At 44.8% G+C, this 15860-nt stretch overlaps 1 protein-coding gene across 2 annotated transcripts in view; it reads left to right on the top strand.

Moving 5' to 3' along the window:
- Positions 1-15860, top strand: part of EDC3 (enhancer of mRNA decapping 3) — a 49158-nt gene that overhangs the window by 26365 nt on the left and 6933 nt on the right. For both annotated transcript variants that reach the window (XM_039238228.1, XM_039238227.1), the window contains exons 4-5: positions 1243-1578; positions 15248-15401. In XM_039238228.1, coding sequence (XP_039094159.1) covers positions 1243-1578; positions 15248-15401 — 490 coding nt within the window. The remainder of the gene's footprint in view (positions 1-1242; positions 1579-15247; positions 15402-15860) is intronic.

Here is a 15860-nt window from a genome sequence, read left to right on the forward strand (position 1 = left end):
GCACAAGAGATCCTCTTTCTCTGTATCCTTGCCAATACCTGTTGCCTGAGTTGTTAGCCATTCTGACAGGTGTGAGGTGGCATCTCATTGTGATTTAAATTTGTATTTCCTTGATGATGAGTGATGTTGAGCATTTTTTCACGTGTCAGTTGGCCATCTGAATGTCTTCTTTGGAGAAATGTCTATTCATGTCTTTTGCCCATTTCTTCACTGGATTATCAACTCGGTGTTGAGTTTGATAAGTCTTTATAAGTTTTGGATACTAACCCTTTATCTCGTATGTCATTTGCAAGTATCTTCTCCCATTCTGTCAGTTGTCTTTTAGTTTTGCTGATTGTTTCCTTCACTGTGCAGAAGCTTTTTATTTTGATGAGGTCCCAATAGTTCATTTTTGCTTTTGTTTCCCTTGCTTCCGGAGATGTGTTGAGTAAGAAGTTGCTGCAGCTGAGGTCAGGTTTTTGCCTGCCTTCTCCTTGAGGATTTTGATGGCTTCCTGTCTTACATTTAGGTCTTTCATCCATTTTGAGTTTATTTTTGTGTATGGTGTAAGAAAGTGGTCCATGTTCATTTTTCTGCATGTCACTGTCCAGTTTTACCAACACCAATTGCTGAAAAGACTGTCTTTATTCCATTGGATATTCTTTCCTGCTTTGTCAAAGATGAGTTGGCCATACGTTTGTGGGTCCATTTCTGGATTCTCTATTCTGTTCAATTGATAAAAATGTCTAATTTTGTACCAATACAATACTGTCTTGATAATTAAAGCTTTGTAATATAGCTTGAAGTCTGGGATTGTGATGCCTCCAAATTTGCTTTTCTTTTTCAGGATTGCTTTGGCTATTTGGGGTCTTTTGTGGTTCCATACAAATTTTAGGATTGTTTGTTCTAGCTCTGTGAAGAATGCTGGTGTTATTTTGATAGGCTTGCGCCCTACCGCTTTTTTGACATTCAGTTGTCAAAAAGCCTCTGTCATTACTGATTTCCTAGTGAAGGATAGAACTGGTTAATATTTCCAGGAGTTGTACTTATTTTATATTCATTATTACTTGGGTAATATATGAAATCTGTTATTCTGGGAGATCTGTGGTAGTTTATGCTACTTAATGTGATCTAGGAAAAGCTTATCTTTACCATCTTCACTTTGATTCCTGTAACACTGCCCATAAAAGACTAATGTATTTTTCACTTCTACTGAGCACATCCTGTGGGCACACTGACCTTAGTTCCCATTTTTTTCTCTAGGGTCATCTAGTAGCAGACACCCAAATCAGGCAACTCCAAAGAAAAGTGGCTTAAAGAATGGCCAAATGAAGAATAAAGATGACGAATGCTTCGGGGATGATATCGAGGAGATTCCAGACACAGATTTTGATTTTGAAGGGAACCTGGCTCTTTTTGACAAGGCAGCTGTGTTTGAGGAGATTGATACCTACGAGAGGAGAAGTGGTACCCGTTCCCGGGGCATCCCAAATGAAAGGCCCACTCGGTACCGCCACGATGAGAACATCCTGGAGTCAGAGCCCATTGTCTATCGGCGGATCACAGTGCCCCACAACGTGAGCAAGGAGTTCTGCACTGGTGAGTTGCACCAGGTCCACTTCCCACTGGCTGCTCTTCCCTTTCCATTATGCTAAAAACAGAATGACCTAGATTCTGAATCAGAGGCTTGCAGTAGGAATTAACTAAAGTGGTTTTGTGGTTGGCTTATTATTATTGTCTCTTGTGGCTAATGTAGCATCCTACCTACCATGGGGTAGGGGAGTAGGGGGCTGATTTCATGTCCATTTTATCCTACATCTGACAGGATCTGCTCTGCCTTTAGTGCATTATGATTAACAGCTAAAGGCATAGGAGCCACCTAATCAGATCTTTGCTTTTCACTTTGGCTTGCCTATTACTGCCTATACATTTTACCAGAAGTTCAACTCTGTTTCACTGGCTTTTGGGGTAAAAAAACAGTTGGAGATGGATGATTGACCATTGGCTAAAATTAGGACTTTAATAAATTGTTTACTATACTGTCCTCATTTCTTGCTAGCCTTGGTCATGGAAGTTTTGTTAATCCTAATTCTCATGTAACCAAGTAGTAGTGCCTAGGTCACTATCTTGAATAGTCTAGTCTATTACCTCAGTGGTTTTTAAGTTTTGTTTTGTTTTTTAATGTTTTATTTTTGAGAGAGAAAGAGACAGCATGAGCGGGGGAGGGGCAGAGAAGGAGACATGGAATCTGAAGCAGGTTCCAGGCTCTGAGCTGTCAGCACAGAACCCATCGTGGGGCTTGAACTCGCAAACCGTGAGATCGTGACCTGAGCCAGAGTTGGACTCTCATCCGACTGAGCCATCCAGGTGCCCCAAGTTCCTTTCTTTCTTTTTTTTTTAACATTAGGATCTTTCTTCAAACATGGCATTTGAGGAAGATAAATGCAGCTGTGGGAGAGGTGGTCTACTTCACCCCTCTCTGTCCCTTCTCCCCCAAACCACATTATTATCTGGGCTTCCTGGAATATAGTTTGAAAACCATTGTTATTGAAGGATCTTAAAGAACGAAGGAGGAATCATAATCATTTTAATGAAGTAGAGAAGGAACTAAGTACAATATTCATTTTGGTTTGAGGGTCTGAATATAGGGAATATAAATTTAGAACAGTAGTAACAGTTACAGTAAGTATTACAGAGATGGCTTAATTACATTTGGAGGAAAATCAGATATGGCGTGGCTTTTTGTAGACCGCAGTAGGACTGTGATGTGTTTGGTTTGCTGAGTATAGAAACTTGCATGTGCTTTCCGTGTGAGAACAAAAAATAAGCAGACTGTCAGGCTAAGAGAGATTACCAAATTATCTTTCCATTTTTCACTGGCAGATTCTGGTGGGCATGCCTCTTTACTAAGGTGGTTTCCCTCAGTGGCACTGAGAGTGTAACTTGCTCAACTCTTTTGCTTTTTACCACCTGTGTATAGGCAAACAACCTCGCTCGGAATCAGGCTTAATTTAAGTTGCCCGATTTTAAACTTTTCAAAGGCAGCTATCATCCAGCAGGCCTGAGGACACTCAGATTTATCCACCCCTATGGCTCCCCTTTTTTACTGCCCTCATTTGGAAAATAAGCCTCTGCTGGTGGCTCTCTGAGCTGAGGTGGTTGGGCCGTGCAGTATGTCGTTTCCCTGAAATCCCCGAGCTGGGGGGATCTAGCCTGCCTCGGAATGCAGTGGCTAAGAGGGAGGGAAAAATAGACTCAGGAAAGACACTGAGATTTGAAGGAACCTGAGAAAACATTGCTAGAGCAAACAAAGGGGAGGGTGGGAGTTTTTCCCTACTACACACTCCACGTCTCTAACTTTATTTTTGCACTTTAATTTAATGACAGAAGTAAAAAGTTCCCTTCTCTTACGTGAAACTATTTTTCCAAAACTGCCATCAACAAACCTGCTACAAAGCCCATGAACTGGTCCTCCGCCAAGAGCTCAGGATGCGGCCTGTGGTGTGTAGCGACCAGTTGTACCTCATTGAGGCATGACGGTGGGAGGACGAGAGGCCCCACAGCTTCATGCTACCTGGTTTTCCTCTTTATCATCAGTGGTGATCAGGAATGTAACCGGAGCCCTTTGGCCAAGCAGGGTCTGCGTTGAAAGTAGAGCAAGCAAGCTCTTGCCTTGCTGAGCGGCTTCTACAGGTGGTTGTCATCTCTGCTCCAGGAGCAAGACACAAGCCCCAAAGTAGGTTTTTACTGTTATTCAGACAGTGCACGGCTGGGGACACTTCTCCACTTGAGTCTCCTATGCAGATGCTACAGTTAGAATAAGGCAGACTTTCTGGAATAGGTGGGGAAACCACCTAAGACCATCAAATGTTAGTTTTAGGTTACTTGATTGCTTAGTATGATTTTCTCGTTTTACATATGAGGACATTGAGGCCCAGAGAGATGAATGCTCTTATGAACCTTATCTGTCACATTTCATTTTATCTTCCAAATGTGGATACGTTAAAAAGGAAGAAGATGGTATAAGAAGAGAAGGGCAGCGTAATGGCAAAATATACTATAGTCGTTTCTGTTTAGTATTCCCTCAGGAATGGACGAGCTTAGATCAGCCTCTGTGGGGAGTGGCTTGGATAGCTCCCCAACTAGCCGTTTAGCATTAATGTCCTAGAGCCCCAAATACCTTATTTTCTGCCAATCCCCAGGGTAGCAAAAGAACAACAACATGCTTACTACCATTTGGTGATGGCTTGGGTTTTCGGATTCTCACAGCTTGCTGCTGGTATCCAGCACATTGACTGCATGCTAAGTGGTGTCAACAGTTTCTAATTGCTCATACTCCTCATGGCAATCCTCTGCCAACTATGTGTGTGTGTGTGTGTGTGTGTGTGTCTGTGTGCGTGTGCGTGTGTTACGGGGGCAGTGTTCTAAAATGCCTGTGGATTGGGAAAACACTTTCAGGAAGCAACTAAATTTAGTTCTTTGTTTAACCCAAATCTTTTCTCTCTGAAAAGCCTTTGAGTCCTTTGATAGTGCTGTTTCCAACAGTCGTGGATTGTCAGACATTCCTCCAGCTTGGACTTAACCCTGCTAATAAGGATATCCAGTGGTCATATACTTGTGTATTAAGTTTGGCTGTAAAGTGTGAGATGCATGTGCACACTGTGTTCAGTGGTAAAGCAGTCCCCAAAGAACACTAGTTAGGAGAGAGTCTTTGCTCAACAATCATAATACTCTAAAAGAAATATTTAAAAGTTTTCGGTCAGAATACTGTGCTTATTTTGTGTCAGTCACTCTAAGACAGACCTTGCATTTGTTATTAAAATATATTAGGAAATGGAAAGATACCATATATGCCTGGAGTCCAGTGAGAATGGACATTAATTGCACTGGACTGAGAAGCAGGAGAGGTCCTGAACGCTGGGCTGATCAGGAACGGCTTCACCAAGGGCGCAGGACAGAAGCCTTGAAGCATTGGGCAGGCTTCACCAGGCAGGGAGGAAGAGGAGATGTGTGGGTGGGCTGGTAGGCACTGGTGAATAGTGTGAGTAAAGGGCCGTGTGAGAGATTGGCCTGGTGTGGCCAGGGCCCATGGTTTGCATGGGGGACTAGCAGGAATTAAAAATACTTTGGACCGGAGCACAGAGCCTTGTGTGCATGTGCTTTCCTTGTCCTGTGCCGTAGGGAGCAGCTCAAGGGTTCTGAAAATGACATGATCCCAGATCTCTTTTAGGACGACTTTTAGTCTTTACAAAGACTGGTCTCATGATAGAATTCAGGGTACAGTGGGAGGACAGAGGGACCAGAGCAGGAAGACTGGTCAGTCTCTGGACCTAATTCATGTACCAGAGGTTTGGGCCTCTGAGTGGAAAGGAAGACAGAGCTGTGAGAGAAATGGTGCAGAGGAGTGTGATGGTTGGAAACAGGTAGAGAAGGGTTGAGTGGGCAGAAGTGTTGAAAGGCATCGAGCCCGTGGGGCAGGAAGAATGGCCGTGAGCGTCTAGTGGCAGTTAGACTGCGTAAGTGCAGTGGGCCAAGTCTGCGTGGTGTTGTGATTTCCCGCCCGCGGTGCTTTGTGGCTGAGCTCAGAGAAGACCAGCAGTAGAGTCACCACACAGAGAGAGGTCAGGGAGTTACCACAAGTTTCAGTGGGGAGACGTCTGTAGAGTCAGAGTGGAGGTATAGAGCCAGGTGGGGGCTACTGAGCCTATTTCCTTATCTGTAAAGTGGGATAAAATTGTCAAATGAGATCATATGGAAAAGCAGCTAGTACAGTGCACAGCTTATGATCGTTAGTCAGTATTTGACTTCGAATAGAATTGCAAAGGCTGCCCCAGGAAGGTTTTTTCAAAGCATCTGCATTTATAAAGTTTTTACTATGTGCGAGGCACTATTCTAGATCCTCTGGGTAAGTCACTGTCTGCCACTTCAGGGGCCTCAGGAGTAACTAAATGTGTAAACAAATAATAGAAGTGTGTACAGGGGTTAGAGGTGGCAGAAAGGGGATGTGGGAGCCTGTTTCAGGAGAGGCAGCATCATTATGATCAGCATCATGGTATTGAAGGTTCATTGAGTATTTATGATGACTCTGTCATGGCACCATTCTGAGTACTTTACATGCTTATCACAGTCTTCATGGCACATCTGCGAGATTGCCCTATTCTCATTTTGTTATTATCTCCATTTTGTTGGCATTAAATGATCCAGTAAACCTTTCAATCAGGAATGACTTTAAAGTGTCTCGAATTCTTCATTTCCTGAGTTGTAATAAATTATTGTTGGGTATATTTAGGTAAGAACCCTTCCTATTAGGTAGAATTCTTAGTTAACTTCCACCATTTGTTTTCTACTGTGTAGCCTCCTCCTGCCCTCCAGTATTTGGAAGCCCAGATGGGAGGCAGGGTGTGCTGTTGGTGCAGGCACTGAATCTCTGCAGTTGTCCCATTTGCTTTGCCTGAAGGATGTTGCTTTGTCTCTATGCTGTCTACTGAGATTTGAGGAGCAGCAAATGTATGAGGAGGATGACCTGAAGTAGAGTTACTATTTACTGTCTTGCAGAAGGATCAAGTCAAAGTTTGAGTGGGGCACTCTGGTCTGAGCTCCCTTTGAGTCCATTACCACTTACCTGTACCCATCTTGGTAGAAGCATTTCTGTTTCCTACTTCGAGGGAGAGCTGCTGGCGGTGCCACAGTGGGTTTGTTCCTGCTGCTTTATGGCTTGCCTCTTTACTCTTCCCACCTTGGCTAATAACTAAGTCTTTGAGCTTCAGTGGGGATGTATCTTGCTGTCAGGACAAGCTTGATCTTCAGCATTTCAGGCTGGCAGTTGTCTTCCACAGCTGGCATTTCATTTCTGCCTCTGAACTCTGGCTGCCTGCTTCTGCCTCTTGTCACCAAGAGTCCCTTAAAAAGTATTCTGATGCCTTCCAGACCAGCAGTGTTCTTCTCTCTTGATGAACAGGTAATCAGGAAATCTGCTTTGAGTTTCTGTGTGTGTTCAGTAGAAATTCAAGAAGAAATAAATCTTTGAGTTTAGAAGGGGCCATTGAAGAATTTTACCCTAAGGGAGAGAGATTTTCCTTTAGCAGTTGTGCTCCTGAGAGCCACAGGGACACAGGAGGTAAATTCTAGGAAATGTTCTGGATCAAAACACCTGCACTAATAACCTGTGCGGCACCAAGTGGCACCATAAGTTTTCACTGAACAGAGTTAATGAACCTAGTTTCTAAAATTGTGTCTCTGCTAGCAGACTTACTTGACAGTGACTTGGTTGATTTTAGGAACCTCAGGTTCTAACAGATCCTCTGGTGCTAGGAGTTGAGGGAGTAAGTAGTCCTTCACATGGTGTCCTACAGAGTTTTGGGGCCTGAATCATCAGGTGGGTACTTGTCCTAGGCCTGAAGGCCTCGGTTGTAGGCATTGGCAGTCTCACGAGGGTTTAGGGCAGTATTGTTAAGACAGGTGTCTTTGTGAGACCCTTCCCCCAGGAATGAACATTTGTGCCTCCTACAGTCTCTGCATGGGGAAAAGGTCTCCTGAGAACTTGTTGCAAGAGTTTTAATTTAAGAATTTATTTATTTTTTATTATTATTTTTTTTTAATTTCTAGGAGAGAGAGAGACAGCATGAGCAGGGGAGGGTCAGAGAGAGTGGGAGTGACAGACTCTGAAACAGGCTCCAGGCTGTGAGCTGGCAGTCAGCACAGAGCCCGACGTGGGGCTCGAACCCACGAACCACGAGATCATGACCTAAGCGAAAGTCGGACGCTTAACCGACTAAGCCACCTGGGCGCCCCTTTAAGAATTTATTTTTAATTAAAAATTTTAAAGTTTATTATCTTTTATGTTAGAAAGTGCAAGAGGGAGGAGGGAGGGAGGGGGAGAGAGAGAGAGAGAGAAAGAGAAAGAGAGAATATGAATGAATCTTAAGCAGGCTCCACACTCAGTGCAGAGCCCGATGCAAGGCTTGGGATTTCAGCCCTGGGATTATGACCTGAGTTGAAATCAAGCATCAGATGCTCAACCAACCAAGCCACTTAATTTGATTTGACCAGGTACCCTGTAATTTAAAATTTAAAATTTAAACCAAGGACTGGAGGGCCTGGAGCTGTGGCATATTATGGCCTCACAACTGAGTTTTTGATATTACCAAAAGTTGCCAATTGGTCATTTTATTTTATTTTATTTTATTTTATTTTTCTAGAAAATGATTTGGTCTTTGTGAATGTGACTGACCCCTTTGCCAGTATGTATCCTCTGGTCATTTCAGAGCCACAGTGTCTAGCCAGAGTGAGGAAACGAGTTTGATCTTTGCATACGCACCGTCCACCATCCTCCTTAAATTTGACACACCGCAGCTAAGTCCGTCGTCCCTGCCTGGCACTCTTGCCCCTTTCCCATTCCTTTTTCTTTTCGTGCGGTCGCCATTCTTTAGGTGCCTGGCAGAGAACATTGCAGTCACCTTTGCCTCTTCCTTCTCGTAAAAATTCCTGACAAGAAAGGATCCTAGAGGTCATTTTTTTCTTCTTTCTTTCTTTCTTTCTTTCTTTCTTTCTTTCTTTCTTTCTTTCTTTCTTTTTCTTTCTTTCTTTCTTTCTTTCTTTCTTTCTTTCTTTCTCTGTTTCTTTGTTTCTTTGTTTCTTTGTTTGTTTCTTTCTTTCTTTCTTTCTTTCTTTCTTCTTTTTTAAATGTTTTACCTATTTTTTGAGAGAGAGAGAGAGAGAGAGAGAGACAGCATGAGCAGGGGAGGGTCAGAGAGAGAGGAAGACACAGAATCTGAAGCAGGCTCCAGGCTCTGAGCTGTCAGCACAGAGTCTGACGTGGGACTCAAACCCATGAACTATGATCATGACCTGAGCCGAAGTTGGACGTTTAACTGCCTGAGCCACCCAGGCGCCCCCACCCCCCCTTTTTAAGAAAGGCAGCCTGCCACATGCAGCACCTCATTTTGGATGTGTCTGGAGTCTTGGAAGCTTGACTCCCCTACATTCTCCTACAAGTGGACCTTGAGAGCTTGTTGGGAGGCTCTCGCAGGGGAGCCATTCATATACCCTTGGCTGAAGAATGGCCCTTCTCTGTTGGAGAAGGTTGTCCTCTTCAACCTGCTCACAGCTTCAGGAGGGATGCACATGGAGCTGTGAAGAAGGAAGAGGAACCTGCCTAGCCAGTCAGCCCAGCCACATCAACCCTGGAGATCTGTGCGGTCACAGATGTCGTAGCCCGATTGCCCTCACATTATTATTATTATTTTTTTTCTAATTTAATAGCAGACGTTGTGATTCCTTGTGTCGCAGCCCTGGCAAGGAATTTTTCCTTTGTCCTCAGTATTCATTCTGGCTTTAGGCTCTCTTATTCCTACAGAATCACCATTGAAATGGTCATGGCTTTTTAGTTACTTGTGCTTCCCCACAGGCTCCCTGTGTCATCTGATACCAGTTCCACAGAGTCTTTCTGTCTTCATTTTCTAGCCCTGTCAACTCCACCCTGCATAAAACAACTTGGCCTTTAAAGCCTCCTGGAGTCTGGGCCTGCCTGCTACTCTGAGTCTAAGCTGGCCTTCACATGAGCATCTGGGCTCCAGGCAGGGAAGTTTTCATCTGCACATGTCGCACAGATTCCAGCCTCTGGACCTTTGTTCATGGTTCCTCCCCACCCCATCTGGAGTACTCTCTCTCTCCTGTCATTCTGACTACCGTCTTGCCTGTCTTTCAAGGCATAGTTCAGATCGAGAATTAATTATCTGTCACCTGCAGCTCCTGATTTGAAATCGATATATGACACTTGGGCTCAAGACAACAGTTTAGTCTGTGTATTCTCTGGTATTTGCACATATTTTTTTTTTGTTTTCAGCTAGATCATAAGACTGTGGGAATAGGGTCTTTTTTCCTCTATTTTTTATTTACTCTGTCTTTTGCCACTCCCCACCCCGCCACTGGCTTGATGCATTATTACTCTGCACACATTTCTTGGTCGTGTTTGCAGGCACTTAACTCTTTCTCTTTTCTACCCCCCAACTTTTTTACACTGGAAACAATTTGAGACTTTCAGAAAAGTTGCTAGAATAGTATAATGAACACCATGGGCTCTTCATTTAGATTCACTTGTTAACATTTTGCCACATTTACTTTGTATAAACGCATATGCACACCTAACCCTTTGAGATTTAGTTGGAGTACTCCTTCCGCTTAATCACATTATCCCACCTACTTCTGGTGCTGCTCTGTGCAACCATAGGGTAAGCTGGCTCTCAGGAAACTTAAAATGAACACAGATGTATTACCTAATGTACACTCCATATCCATTGACTTTCCAGTTGTCCCAGTAGTGTTCTTCATAGCTGTATTTATAATCAACAGTGTGTATTATAATTAGTTGTCATCTCTCATTTGTTTCCTTTTAACCAGGACAATTCCCACAGCTTTTGTTGTCTGGTGTGATACTGACATTTGTGCAGAGTCTAGGCCAGTTGATTTGCAGTATACTCCTTAATTTTTAAAAAAAATTTTTTAAAGTTTTTATTTTTGACAGAGAACGTGCGTTGGGGAGGGGCAGAGAGAGAAGGAGACATAGAATCTGAAGCAGGCTCCAGGCTCCAAGTTGTCATCACAGAGCCCGGTGTAGGGCTCGAACTCACGAACCAGGAGATCATGACCTGGGCTGCAGTCGGATGCCTAACTGACTGAGCCACCCAGGCGCCCCTTCCTTAGTTTTATTTACTGATTGTTTCCTTTTGATGTGGTTAATGTTACACATTTTTCCAGGATTTTGGTGGGGCACTCTCTCCGGGTATCACATCATAAGAGTATACAGTGTCAGTTTGTCTTACCCCTGGGGCTTAGTCACTTGGTAAGGTATTGTCCACCGGATATCTTCTTTGTAAAGCTCCTTCTCCTCTTCATAATTAAAAATCTTGTCAGGAAGTTCTTTACACTCTTGAGTCCAAGGCTTATTGTAGTGGAGCTTTAACCTGAAGTAATGAGGTCCAGTGTGGACAGGGGGTTGGTCTAGTTGTTGTAAATGGGGGGAGTAAGAGGTGAGGAGAGAATCCGAACCTCTTACCCACACTTAACCTTTGGTTACAGCTGGGCTCTTATCCAACTGCAGAATGGAATGTGCTGAGGCGGTTTTATAGGTTTCCGTTCTTATTCATTCATTCATTCATTCATTCATTCATTCAGTACCTATTGATACAGACCTTCTTCCAGGTCCCGTGCTAACACTGAAGGCACAAAGAAGAAGAACAGAATACAGCAGCGAATGAGACAAACACGGTCCCTGCCTTCATGGAGTTTATAGTCTGGCAAAGTAGATAGCCCAAAAAGAAAAAAACCAGTTGTTTACAAGTTGTATTCAGCACAATGAAGGAAATAAGCAGCATGCTGAGACTGAGCTCTTTAAGCCGAGACCTGAAGAATGAGGAACCAGCCTTGAGTGTGGGTAGAGCATTGATTGGAAGAGAGAAGAGAGTCCCCAGAGAGGGGACATCCTTCCTAAGGCCAGAAGGGACTGGGGTGTTTAGGAACCAAAAGGCAGCCAAGGTGCCTTGGAGCATGGTTGGGGTTGGGATTTAAGGTAAAGGGGGTAAAGTAAACAGGGGCCAGATCATGGGCCCTAATAAAGAGTATTAAGAATAGTTAGGCTTCTTCTAACACATTCTTCTTTCAGAGATACTCATGACACCAAATTTCATTTTGTGGTAGCTTTAATGTAAATCTGCAGGGGCTTTCTTGTACACTTTGGGTCTGAGGGTATGAATTTACTGGTGGTTTGTACTCCAAAATAGAACCAGTGTGTTTAATTATAGAGAATAAACTGATGGTTATTAGGGGGGAGGTGGGTGTAGGGATGGGGGAAGTAGATGATGGGGATTAAGGAGTGCACTCATAAGGAGCACTGGTTGATTAAAAGAAAAACTTAAAAACAAAACAAAGCCAGTGTGATATTGCCCCACAGTTGAGTCACCACCATGGAATGGAAGCAGAATTCATAGCCCTGGAGAAATCACCATGCCCGTTAATGCACTGTGCTCCTCACTGATAAGACATGGGATGCACACAGTCTTTCTAACCAAAGGGCCAAAGGATTGGGTTTTGATCTGAGACGGCACTTTGTTGTGGGAGCCTTGTTACATAACCGAAAGGCTGGGGGGGTTGAAGGACAGGGAGGGACGTACATGCAGAGGCTGCTGGAGGTTTGGACATTCTGCTTGAGGGTGTGAGAACGTGTATATATGTCCATAAGGGAGGCAGAGGCCTGAAATAGCATGTGCTGGAAGGAGCCATGTGGAAATGTCAAAGGCCTGAAGAAGGGGAGGCCACAGCAGGCAGTGAGCTCGCTGGCTGTGAGGCTGCATTGCCCTCATAGCCTTACGTTGTGGAATGAGCTCCCAGCCTGTATGGGGTGTACTTAAGTCGTTTTCCTTGATACCCTAAGGTTAATCAGATCCTAAGACGTGCTCTGGCTATAATCCTGTCTCCCTTTCTGGTTTCACCAACAGCTGTAAAATACATATTAAGAGAAACCCTACCAACTGATCTTACTGCTTTGGTTCCCGAACAATAAAGATACATCTTCCAACCCAAACATAATTAGCTTGGCTCGTGTTCAGGCTTTGGCAGCGTTATTGTTTGCAGTTAACACGCTATGTTCTTGGTTCCCTTCCTTTGGAGTTTATTTTATTCCCTCTGCCTGTTTCTGATAAGCCAGTCTGACTGGTTGGACTTTGTGTGTAAATGTTGAAAAGAAACATTTTGTGGTGCTCGCACATTCCTTTCAGAGAAACTGAATAGGGTACGGTAGAGTCCTAGACCCTGTAACTGGCAGACTGTCTTTCCCTAGGCTACAGAGTGCCGGTTCATCAACAGTGACCCCCCCCCCCACCCGCTCCCCAATCCCCAAGCCCAGATCAGCAAGAGGCTGGGCATTAATATGCAGCTCCCACCTTAACCAGCCAGGGTGTGGGGTCAGCTCTCCTCTCCCTGTACTCTGAGTTCTGTACCCTTAGGCTGAGGAGACAGGTAGCAGAGGATGCTCAGTCTGCCTCTGGAGAGCCCTCAGAATGGGAGGCTGTCTGTACATGCAGCACAGGACACGGCCCCTTGGTTTGTAGGGTTGCAGGCTCAGGACTCGCTGCCTTGATCCATTTCATATTCAGCAGAAAGCACATAACCGGTTGAAGGAAAGCACAGGCTCCAGGGAAAGCCTCTTTTGCGTGACTTTGCAGGTAAAGAGGGTGTTTGGAGGAAGCAGGCGTATGACTTGTCTGACAGGTTAGGGTTGTTAGTGACTTAAGATTCACTGGGCCTTAAGATTCACTGGGCCTTTTCACACCGCTATCAGTGGTTCCTAATTAGTTTCGATAATATGTGCGTGTCTGGAGCAGGCCATAAAAATGGCTGTTTTAATCAGCTGTTGACACGCAAGGTCAGGCTGCAGCCTTCCTAGAACCTATGTTTCAGAGGGTGAGAGAGGAGACTGCCTACGTTCCTAATGGCGCTGTTTGTACCAAGGCGGGAGTGGGACTCAGGCGGGTGGAGGAGCTCGGTTAACCAACAGGATAGTGGTAATTTGGATGTGTAGACATCTTGTATTATCATCATTACATAAATTATTATTATTTTACCTTCCCTTGAGAGGATGTAGACCTTGGTGCTTTCAGTTCAGTCTTTGTGCTTGGGTTCCTGTTGTTCACATGTACCACCACAGCCTTGTTCTGTGTGGTTTTAAGAATCTGTGTAGGGGCGCCTGGGTGGCTTAGTCAGTTAAGCCAACTTTCGCTTAGGTCATGATCTCATGGTTCATGGGTTTGAGCCCCGCGTCGGGCTCTGTGCTGACTGCCAGCTCAGAGCCTGGAGCCTGTTTCAGTCTGTGACTCCCTCTCTCTCTGACCCTCCCCTGCTCATGCTGTTTCTCTCTCTCCTAGAAATAAATAAAAATATTAAAAAAAAAAAAAAAAAAGAATCTGTGTAGGCAGGCCTGGATCTCTGATCGAACTTCAAGAAATTATTCCTGAAACGATCAGTAAGGAAGACAAGTTTTTCTATAGAGGAACCAGTAGGATAATGATGAATTTCCTGATAACTCCTACCATAAAGTTAGGCCAGACCAGAAATAGCACTAGGATTGCATCATGTATATGTTTGAGTACCCACCTCTTTAGATAAATGTTGCTGAGACAAGTTGAAGAGGTGGGGGGCGGGGGGGAGCAAAGAAGTTAAAGGTTTATTTCCCTGTTTTGAGGAGTCTACAGGCCAGTATAGATGAAGACACAGGATCTAAAAAGGTATCTGATCCAGCCAGACAAAACTAGTTACATGCAATCCCATGGTGACCTGCCAGTTGGTCTGTGTGTGTCGGTCTTTCTGCCAGTAAGATCAAAATGGGGCTCTTTGGCAAAAGTCTCCTCTCTTGGCTTCTAGTATTTGTAAAGTGGCATTGCTTATCAGGATGAGCTGCCCATTACAGATCACGGGTTTTTACTTTGTCATGTCTTTCTGTCCTGGTTTTCCTGGGCCCGGAAACAGTACCTGGTTTGTTGGAACTGATGCTTGTAAGACTCTTTCAGGTGTACCAGCTGCTGCAGATGTTGGCCTTGTGAAACCAAATCTTTTCCACGGTCTGCTTTCAGTGCCTGTGATTCTCCCTAATGTTCGTTGAGTTTCTTTCTTTATGGCAAATAAAATGTTTGAGATTCCTGTGAGTAGCTTGCTTTCTATGTACTCTTTCCCTGAGGTAGAAGTATTAGGTTACACTCACCCCAAATGGGGAGAAAATGACAAGTTATTTGAGGAAACAAGTTGCTCATTCAATTTCTTAAAAAGGAGGAAGGGCTGAGTAGAAGAGAGGAGGAAGAGTAGGGAGCAGGTGGGAACAAGTCGTCCAGCCTAGACAGTGAACAGAGTGTCAGGAGGCATTAGTCGGTGTCTGTTGTGGCCACTAGGTTGCTGTTACATGCTCTGCTACCTTCTCTGGCTGGTAACAAAGTCAACCTTGGTAGACTTGGCTTTTACAGCTAAAGCTGAATTGCTGAGAGAGCTGAAGCTCGCCGCTGCTCTTTGGCAACACAAACCAGTTGTTAACTCCCTTCCGCATCCACTGCTTGAGCCCTGGAGGGCCATATGGCACACCTCTGTCCCCGGTCAGGCGGATGGGCCAGGGGAGGGTTACTCTTAGAGTCTTGGCTTTCACAGAATCCTGGATTGAATACAGCCACTTGTGGATCTGGTTTCCTGTTGTCACTTACCCTTTCTCTCCTCACCTCCTTTTGAACTGCAGACTCAGGCCTGGTTGTCCCAAGTGTTTCCTATGAGCTGCATAAAAAGCTGTTGTCTGTGGCCGAGAAGCATGGACTGACTCTGGAGCGGAGGCTGGAGATGACAGGGGTGTGTGCCAGTCAGATGGCACTGACCCTACTCGGAGGACCCAACAGGTAAATAAATGCCTCCAGACTGGAGGGGCTGAGTGTGGGGAGGTGCCGCTCACCGAGGAGTTGGTCGTTGTGAGTCTTTCGGTGAAGTCACTTTCCTGGATGCTGCGAGGGGTGTTTTGCCCCTCTTACCCACCTCCCGGAAGTCCTCATTCTTCTCTCAGCAAGCTGCCCTTTGACCCTCTCTCTCCCTGATAACAGCTGGTTCATGACACTCCTGCTGGCCACCAGAGGCCTGCCTTCTAGGAGCCTTCAGAGATCAGCCTTTGGCACTTGTCATTCACTTCGGATGGGCTGGGATACAAATGAACTGAGTTCCATACCTGAGAACTTCTGGAACCACCGTCACAGCTGGGTGGGAGAGCTGGAGTTCGGTGCCTTCCTACCTGCCCTTGGGCCCATATATCAAGAGCAGTGCTTAATTTTAATTGTCATTTCCCGAGATCATGCACCAGTCCTTGC

Source organism: Hyaena hyaena, unplaced genomic scaffold (genome assembly GCF_003009895.1).
Source record: "Hyaena hyaena isolate Hyena2069 unplaced genomic scaffold, ASM300989v1 scaffold_137, whole genome shotgun sequence".
NCBI classification, from domain to species: Eukaryota; Metazoa; Chordata; class Mammalia; order Carnivora; family Hyaenidae; genus Hyaena; species Hyaena hyaena.